This window comes from Loxodonta africana, chromosome 1 (assembly GCF_030014295.1).
Source record: "Loxodonta africana isolate mLoxAfr1 chromosome 1, mLoxAfr1.hap2, whole genome shotgun sequence".
Lineage (NCBI taxonomy): Eukaryota > Metazoa > Chordata > Mammalia > Proboscidea > Elephantidae > Loxodonta > Loxodonta africana.
The window spans coordinates 241,708,811-241,718,752 of record NC_087342.1 but is presented as its reverse complement, the minus strand read 5'-3'; the positions used below and the strand labels follow the sequence as shown (position 1 = coordinate 241,718,752).

General features: G+C 54.0%; 1 protein-coding gene across 5 annotated transcripts in view; it reads right to left on the bottom strand.

Moving 5' to 3' along the window:
- Positions 1–679: 679 nt before the first annotated feature.
- Positions 680–9,942, bottom strand: part of FAM120B (family with sequence similarity 120 member B) — a 71,722-nt gene continuing 62,459 nt past the window's right edge. The window contains exons 9-12 of one of the 5 annotated variants that reach the window (XR_002784245.2): positions 9,726–9,818; positions 4,305–4,353; positions 2,404–2,783; positions 1,169–1,278 (exon numbers count right to left, since the gene is read on the bottom strand). Coding sequence is in view for 4 of the 5 variants with exons in the window: in XM_023541063.2 (XP_023396831.1) it covers positions 1,094–1,278; positions 9,726–9,818 (278 nt within the window). In the remaining variant the exon portion in view is untranslated. The other 4 variants (XM_010601333.3, XM_064293443.1, XM_023541064.2 and 1 more) reach the window with 4 other exon arrangements.

The following is a 9,942-nucleotide window of genomic DNA, read 5'->3' as shown; positions in this document are numbered from 1 at the left end:
CCCACAGAGTCACGTCACAGTGCCTTAGTGCACAGATTGGCTTCTGGTTGGATCCCCTCTAATGCCAAAAGAGGCCCCCGAAAATGGGTCACTTTCTTCCTCACACTTTTCTGTGACAGGAAATGTGATGCCTACTTACTTTTCTTCCTGGGGATGGGTGGGTGGGAAGCTTCCGAGCCTACAGGGCCCATGAGAGAAAGAGGGAGAGGAAAAGGGGGAGGGGGAAGAGGAGAAGTTCCAGCCTTCTTCACCCCTACTTGTCCCTACCCTGTGGGGCTGCCCTCTCCTTTACCCTCCTCCCTGCCCATCTGCCCAGTGTGTAGGCCCTGAGAGCTCCCAGCTCCTAGAGGCCTACAACTTTGGTCTCATTCAGTTTAAAGGACATCTTGGATGAAGTGGCATCCCGAAGGAGCTCTAAGCGTAAGGAACCAACTCAGATGTACACGCATTCAGGCGATGTCAGGGGCCCAGCACTGACACTGGGCCACGGGCCACATGGGCCTCAAGCCTCGGGCTGCCCACCACACAGCGCTGAGGTCTGAAGGAACCACCATCAACGAGAGTGAAGAATAAGCACATTCCTCGTCTGCACCAGACTGGCTGCTGAGGGCAGGCAGCGAAATCACGCCACTCACACCCTCTCACCCATGGGAAACTGAAATAATGACAAACTGCCATCTTTTGTGAGACTCTTAGAAGGAATCAAAACATGGAGCACTACGCCAGAACAAGGAGGACGTGAATGCGAGCACCCACAAACTTTAGGGGGGACCGTGTTCACCAGAGGCCTTGCGAGAAAACAGCATTCGCCCATGCGCAAAATTCATTCATGTGTAATGTACTGCTGACACGCACAATGCACTGTTAACACGTGTGATGCAGTGTTTACACACGCGTGATGCACTCAAGGGCAGTGGTCACGGTCACCAAACCAGGGGAGGGCTGCACAGAAGACAAAGCACTTTCCTCCTTTGTCCTTCCCTTAGCATACGTTCCATTTCCAGACACAGGTCTGTACATGTACAACTGTCCAACGACACGTGCCCTGGGTGGGAGGGAAGGTCTCGGTGTGTTCTCTACGGCAACAGCAGCGCTAGCCTGCATTTACGGAGTCTGCATAGGCGTTCCGGCTGTTCACACCATCTGTAGCTGTCCCTCTGCCTGCTGCCCCACGTGACACATAGCGTGTGCTCATGATGTCCGACGCCACGTCAACTCCATATTCAGAAGGTGCTCTCCTCTGCAAAGGGCTCTGCTTATCCTGGTCACCTGGACCACCTGGAACAGAACAAGCTTGTGAGGCCGCTGCAGGTCACCTGGATCGCCTGCAACAGAACAAGCTTGTGAGGCCTCCGAGAGTCACCTGGACCACCTGGAACAGAACAGGCTCGTGAGGCACTCAAGCAGGGACCACTCCCACGTCTCTGGGACTGTGGACAGGTGACTACAGTCAGCCTCTCCCCTTCCTGCTGACAGGGAGATCTTGCACTGGGGTGCAGAGGTGGTGGGTGGGTGTGAGGGGGACCAGGATGTGACGGGGAGCCAGGGTGCAGGGGGTTGGGGCATGGGGTACCAGGGTGTGGAGGTGTGGGGGGACTGGGGTAAGGGGGGCTAAGGTATGGGGGGCCAGATGATGGTGGGGCCAGGTGGTGGCAGGACTGGGGTGTGGGAAGCATAAGGGGGGTGCTGGGCATGGGGTGGGGGTAGCGTGTGTGTTAGGTGGTGGTGGGGCTGGGACACGGGAGGGGCCGGGATGCAGAGGTGTAAGGGGGCTGGTGCATGAGGGAAGGCAGGGTTGCAGAGGGGTGGGTTATGTGCGGCCAGTGTGGGGCGGGGGGGTGAGAATGCATTCATAGTGAATTTATAGTGGAAATTTGAAGGTTTATTGGAAGAACTTTACCCTGTTTTTCACCGTGTTATGACCAATTCTAGCATGTGCCCCTGGCACCCCCTTCCAGTATGGGCACTGTCACTACCAACCCCCTGACCACTAGAACCTAGGGCCACGTTTCAGGCCTCCACTCCGATCTCCTGCGAATGTCACCACGGGCGATCACATACTGACTCACTCCGGTGCTTGAGGCACTGCGCCCGTGGCTGGCAGGCTCTGGGCCCCAGTGACTGTGAGCCTGCGGCCCCTCCCCACTGGCCTGCGTAAGGCCTGCCCTTTCCCACGAGCAGGGTGCTGGTTTGCCAGCCCGACCCCTAGTCTCTGTGTCACTGAGTGAAGCCATCACTCCCACAGCCTGTCCAGCCCCAACGGCTGATGCCTCCAACGGCTGTGGCCCTGGCATAGTGCTAATTCTGGAGAAGTGCTGAGCTGCTGTCTGCATGGGGAGCAGAGTACTGGGGGTAGACAGACACCCACAGCTGCTGTCTGTGTCTCCTACCCCTGTGCCTCACCTGGCATTCCCACCCAGGCCACGGAGAATTTTGACAACAGCATGCTGGGAAACGTGGCATTGGGCAGGCACGAAACCCTGGAGAACCAGGACCATGGAAGGCAGTGATGCAAGATCCATGTGGAGGGAAGGGGGCCTGTGCGGGAGACTGCAGTCCCCAAAACGGCCACAGCAACACTTCCGGTCTCTCGGGCTCTCCAGGACCTTGCCCCCTGCCTCCAAAGGAAGTGTCGCCTTCACCTTCACCTGGGTGTGGGCTGGCCTCTGGTGCCCCCTTAAGATTCAGTGTCCAGTGCAGTGCTCTTCCAACTGTCCCGACCCCAAGCAGGCCAGGAGATGAGTCCACTGAAGAGCCATCAGCATCAGCACTTACTCTCTTAACTACAGAGAAGACCAGGGTGTAGGTGAGGACGGGACGGTTCCAGGAAACACCTGCTTCAGTCACACACGCACTCATGCACACGTACACACTCACGCTCACACATGCAGAGATGTGCTCATGCAGATGTGCTCACCCACACACGTGCTTACACAGACATGCTTACGCACACACACGCACTCACGCATACATACATGCTCACACACAGATGCACTCACCCACACACGTGCTCACAGACATGCTTACACACACACAAGCACTCAGGCATACGTATATGCTCACACACAGATGCACTCACCCACGTGCTCAGACATGCTTATGCACGCACACGCACTCACACATACATGCTCACACTCACACACATGCGCTCACCCACACGTGCTCACACATGCTTACGTGCACACATGCACTCACGCATACGTACATGCTCATGCTCACACAGATGCGCTCAGACGTGCTCACCCACGTGCTCACACACACATGCTTACGCACACTCACGCTCACACGCACAGATGCGCTCATCCACTGACGTGCTCACCCACACAGACATGCTTACGCATACGCACGCACGAACGCTCATACGTCAACGCACATGCTCTACACATGGGTGTCCTGGGTTGAGATATAAAATATACTCTCACTCTGGTTTACAGCTAAGGAAGTCTGGAAAGCCAGTTTGTTGACAAGAGATCAGGAATTAGTTCTAGCTCCTCTCCACCTTAACCAACCAGCTGCTTTGGGTTTACAAAGTTATTTACAATATTAAGGAAGAATAAGAGGCTACAAAAAGACAGGTACACATGTCCCAGCTAAGTGTAAACCTACTGAAACATTTAAGCCATCTTTACTTCCCTTATAACACTACCATAAAACTGAGAACCACAACTCAGAAGTCCACTGTTAAATCTAAGAGGCTGGAGAGGTTAGCGTCTCCTCTACCTAATCCCAGGGCATCTAGGCTATGGGAAAACTCCTACCACTAATGCGAAGTTCCCGGGATGAAGCATGCCTGCCCCTCCCACTGTCTGTAGATCCTTTTTCCAGGACTCAGGGTGGCACAAGGCAGATGCCACTCACCGCTGTCCTCCTGACCCTCCTCTGCTGGCAGTGAGTCTGGGGAATTGAGTGAGCTTTACTTACCTTGCTGATGTCAGTTCTCTCAAATCATTTTGTTAGATCTTAACATATGACAAGGCTATCGCCTAACTAATCAAGTTAAAATTTGTTCTAAAAACAGCCTAAAAATACTTGTAGTCTCCTCACACTTAGGAACATTCTAACAAGGCACATCTAGCAAAATAAACCCAGAAAAGGCTGGGGTGCTCCACGAACACCACCACCAGCCTGTATCTGCGAAGCACCACACATCGCAGGGGTAGACGAGCCAGAGCTCTCCCCACTCCTGACTCTGGCTTTTTTCTCACGCCTCTCCTAGCGGGAGCAAACCAGCCCTGAAACCACGCTCACTCGGCTCGGCTCCGTGGGGTCTCTGGTAAAGCTGAAGGCATAAGGGAAGCACTTACCCAGAAGATGAGTATCTTGTCCACTGGTCATGCTCATATGGTTGGCCTCCTGGGCCAGATGAGAAACAAAAGCCAACGTTAAACCCTGAATATTCAAACAGGAAAACACTGTGCATTCCTAAGTCTTCTGAAAGCAACGTGCCGAGCTATCTTTGGGGACAGAACTTTATTCTGTTTTCAGTGTGGCCACCTGTCGTTAAGATTTTATCCCCTAATTCTTTCATCAAGGCGGGAAGTACCTGACTCGGGGCATGTCCCCTCAGGTCAGAGCTGCTCTCTCCACAGCCCCAAGCTCCTGTGCTACATCTGGACACCAGGGACCACCAGGGGTGCAGGGACAAAGGGACTCACGCTGACTCCCTAGGCCGGCATTTCACATGCATGCAAGACAGCAACACGTGTGGCTTCTCTCAGCTGAGCCCAGAGTGTCTCCACCACAGTGCAGCTGGCCACTTTGTGCCTTCTTGGGGGTGGGGAATGTGGGTAGAGAACAGAACATCCCACACGCAAACAGGGCGATGGTTTTCCACGCTTTGAAAATAAAATCTTCCCTACAAAGCTTTCCCAGTTCTAGTTTTCTCTGGCGTGTTGAAGGCTGCGCCTTGAAAGCTCCCCCTTGCCCTTCATCCCACCTGCCCCTGCCCCTCCCCTGCATCAAGCTGCAGCCCCCAGCCCTCACACCTCCACCAGAAGAGGTGCAAGGTGGGCAAAAGGAGGCATTTGTGTAAACCGGGCGGGCGCCAAATGCGCTCCAGATGCCACGGCCATCAGAAGGGGTTTTACAACTGCTTCCCTCCTAGCGCCCGCCTGGGGAGTGAGAATCTGAGGACGTCACAGGCACTGTAGCTACCGACTGTGGAATTTCACACATCCATCCTCACCAGCTGCCGAGCAGAGGCCACAGCTAGGAGGCAGCAGCCTTTCTCACTAGCTGCCTTTTGTTCTTAGGAGGTGGCTCTGGTCACCTGCAGCACCTTGCAAGCTTCCAAGGCTTTGAGGTTTGCTACCTCGGCCAGGTGAGGCCACACCTCCCCTGGACACAGGGAGTCTTCTACCCCTTTATGCCAGCAGTGAGAAAAACATAGCTGAAGGGGAACCCTGGGCCAGGGAGGCCTGCAGCTTCTGGGACCCCCACACCTTACTCTCCCCCTCTCGCCAGGCAGGATCAGCCTGGGGATTCCAGCTTTTGGGCAATTACGGATTTTTTTTCTGGCATGAAAAATTCTCCCTGTTAACTGTTCTGAGTAACAACAGCTTTCTACTTAGACGACTTTCGCATCTCCAATAAACAGGGCAATAGTAGCTCAAGGCAGGCAACGCCCAGCAAGACCATGCTGCTGAGTCAGGACAGCTAATCCAACCACAGCACCACAGCTGAAGAGACCACAACCCACGCACTTCACAGGAACACCCGAGGCTGGAAACCCGTCTGCACACCACCATGGGACTCCTGAACAGCCCTCCACATACGTAAAATGCAAACAGACCTACACTCCTTGCTTAGGACATCCTACCTCCCACCACCATTCTGAAACTCCCACGTTGACACCAACCCAGCCCTAATGCCTCAGTTTACCTGGACTCCCACACGGAACCCTTCATGTGACTCAGGTTACCTGCTTAACACTTCCTTTCAGCTCAAAGACCTACTTATCAAATGGAGCAGGTCCCGTCAGGCAGCCTTTTCAGCTCCAGCTGTTGAAGCCTTTCATGTTTTATTGCTTCGAGGTGACCGGAACAGAACAGGCAAAACAAACTTGTCTAGGTCTTGCTCCCAAGTCTGACAGACATTCTTAGAGTTCAGAATATTTAAAGTGGTCATGCAGGGGACCCTACAACTGAGAAGAGAATGACTTTCTGCCTGAAGCTTTTCGGCATGCAAGAGGAGGAGATCCGGGTTTTCCACTTCTCAGTTCCCCCCGGACAGTTTCTCTACCCCTGCTAGCACACAGCCATGGAGAAACCCTTCACTTAATTATGACCTGATAATGAGGTGAGAAAGCAGATGTCTGAACTGCTCCTTGCCTCCCATTTCACTCACTAGCCAGGACTCGCTGCCTGGAACATGTACGTTTTAGCGCTACTCAGAAGAAGGCTGTAAGCCCCTTGCTACTGTCCTGAATGCTCATTCTCTACAGCTGACTTCTGCTATAGCCACGTGGGCATTCTCACTCCCCTCTGATCTAAAGAACTGCAAATTAACCTTGGCTGCCGCTTTTTATTCACACGCCTAAGTGGTGTCTGAAAAGAACGTATGTCAGAAATGCGATGTGCCATAATCTGCAGTTATAGATGTATGCACCGAGTTTCAGGAAATCCTGGGCAAGTGTGGTAAGTGTGGAGGAACACGCTAAGCACAATGAAAGCTGATGCTCCAGTTAGCCTGGACCAGAACCATCTCGGTCTGCCACGGCAGGCACTGAGGACCAGAACCATCCTGGTCTGCCACGGTGGGCGCTGAGGACTAGATCCAGAGCCGGAACCATCTCGGTCTGCCACAGCAGGCACTGAGGACCAGAACCAGAACCATCTTGGTCTGCCACGGTGGGTGCGGAGGACCAGAACCAGAACCATCTTGGTCTGCCATGGCAGGGGCTAAGGAACAGAACCAGAACCATCTTGTGTCTACCATGGTGGGGGCTGAGGAACAGAGCCAGAACCAGGCTGGTCTGCCATGGTGGGCGCTGTGGACCAGAACCAGAACCACCCTGGTCTGCTATGGTAGGCACTGGGGACCAGAGCCAGAACCATCTTGGTCTGCTATGGGGGGTGCTATGGACTAGAACCAGAACCATCCCAAGTCTGCCACGGCAGGTGCTCAGGACCAAAACCATCCTGGTCTGTCATGGCAGGTGCTGAGGGCCAGGACCAGAACCAGAACCACTCTGTGTCTGCCATAGGTGGGGAGGGCTGTGAACCAGAACCATCCCACATCTGCCGTGGCAGATGCTGTAGCGGACAGGCACTGTGGACCAGCTCTAGAAGCATTCTGAGTCTAAAAGATGTGAACCGTGAAGTACAGCACACAAGACCATGTGCACCTGGCCTTCACGCATGGAGATGCTGGCCCATCACCTCCAGACTAGGAGAATGGGTGCCGAAGAAAGGACTCTGTTGAGGTCAGACCATGGTGAGGAGTGGAACGAGACTCAGAGACACAGCCTGTCTGAAGCCACTGCAACAACTGCCTCTGGGAAATTAAAGACGTACAAGGAACCTGCTAACTGTTCATACTCCAAGAGGTTTCACAGGCACATCCGAGTACCAAACAGGTTCGACGCAACTCAACATCTAAGATAGGGCCACATCAGGCACGATCCTGTAAGTAACAAATGCACTCACACCTTTCTTACTAATCCTGAGGTGTCATTATTCACAGAATTCCAGAGCTAGAGAGGACACTGACGGTTATCCAAGCCTGATGCCTCATGTAGAAACCAAGGAACTAGGTTAAGCGAGTTGCCTAAGGTAACACACCCACTAGTGGAAAAATCTAACTTTAACACACATATCTGCTATGTATACTATATACCACCTGTTTACTACAGGAATAACACGATACAGACAAGACAGGTAAATATACTGATCAGAGCCATACAGCTACAGACCACCTCAGAAGCCCCTCTTCTGCCCACCTCCTCTGGCACTCTTCACTTGTGCCCTCACTGGTCTGCCCTCTAATGATCTCCACTCAGTCCCTGCCCCCACCTCCTGGATCCAGAGGGGAGGAAAGGGAAACCCTGAGCCAGAGAAGGCAAGTAACAGGCCCAGATGGGACACATGACGGCGGGGAAAAGCTGGGAAAGGGTTGGCTATGGCATGGTTTAGTTCTAGGAATGTGAGGCTGTTCTTACCTGCTCAGGGGAATGAGCAGAAGACTCCACAAAGTGAAAGGTAAACAGCATGCCATCAAGTCACCTGCCTGCTCTGACTGGCTGGGTACCGTCCAACTCTCACCTGGGGCCGGATTTCTAGGGGGCACACGTAACATCAAGGGGACCAGGCATCGGGGGTCTAGGCAAGGCACTCAGATGAAGAGGGGCCACACTGCCCACTCAGTTCTGAGCCAGCCAGACAAGGTCAACCCCACCACCCAGCTTCCCACTGAGATCTGAGGGCATTATGCACATGGGGGCAGTCTGGGGACCCAAGGAACATAGGCGCAGGGCAGCTACCTCTCCCACCAGGCCTGCCCCATCACCATGACACACCTTGCTAGTGTAGACCTGAGTTCTCACTGAAGCCTCTGAGGCTGCTGGCCCTCTGCTCAGCCCCTCACTCATTCCTGGGACACCAGGAGCCCTCGCTCAGGCCTTCACTGCAGCTTCTCTTGGCCTGAAACAGCCTCTCTCAGATGAGGGCGGCGGGGGGGGGGGGCTGCTCTGCTATCATCACCGGGTCTGTGCTTAAATATCACCACAGATCTTAGACAGATCTCACCAGACACCTTGTTTAAGATGGCAGAAGGAGAGGAAGAGACGAAGAGAGAGACAGAGACAGAGGAAGTCTAAGGCTGGTGAGGATGAGGCTTGGCCTGCCTTTCTATGAGGCTGTGTCACTAGAACAACACCCAGTACCTGCTGAATGGATACATGAATAAATTCACGAAAAGAAAACAGTCTCGGTCTGAAGTTTTTGTATCTGGGTTTTGCTTGGCAAGGCTTAGAATCCCAAAGAAGCCCTTTGTCAAGTCCTAATCTTTTACTTAGCTGCTTCAATTGGCTTGACTGTTTGTAATAACCCAAAACCCAATCGCCTGCTTGAAAACCTTCAATGGCTCTACTGCCCATAAAGGGTAAGATTCCAACCCTGGGGATGGCAGGCACGGTCTTCCACAACTGCCCTGCGTGCCCCGACCACCCTCACCAGCTCCTGTCAAGGTTCCTGTGTCTCCCAGTATGGCCCCTTCTGGCTGCGCCAATCGACCCTGCCCTCCGCTCCCAGATTTAGCAGGTGGAATTCTGTGGATCTGCCGAGCACCTCTTTGAGCACACATAGATTAGTGTGTACACACCAGGCTCTCGGCACATGTGGGTCTGGAAGGACTGCCTGCTGACACATCCACGCCTTCAGTGATGTGGCAGTGCTGGCAGAGTGGACAGGCTATGCTCACATGCACGCCTGGTTCCCTGTGGGTGTTGACTCTGACAAGCTGCAGTGCGTTCCATGTGAAAAACAGCCTGGAATGCACCTGCAAAGGTCCCAGCCCCCCGGCACAGGCAGACACTTAGGGCCTGGTTGGAGTGGTGGGAGCAGCGAACACGGAGAAGCGGGCACTGTCTGTTCTCCTGCTCTAAATACGCCACCTGTCTCTACAAAGATGCTGGCAACTTCCATAAAACAGAGAGACAGCAGCACTTCATATGGAAGACGCAGCCGGCAGTGCTACTGGTGGGGGCTGTGCCGCTGTCATCACCTTACCTGGTCCCTGGTCCCTCCATGGCTGTCCTCGGCCTGGGCGGCCATACCCAGAACTCATCTGCTGGGAGCCGGAGCCCTGTCTGGACCACCATCCTGTGAGATACAATCAGCACATCAGTAGGCCTTAAGAGCCTATCAGGGCAGTAGGGGGAATGGGCCAGGCTCCCCAGTAGTGCAGACAGGGCTGCCTGAGAGGGGGACGGCAGTGGAATTGGGG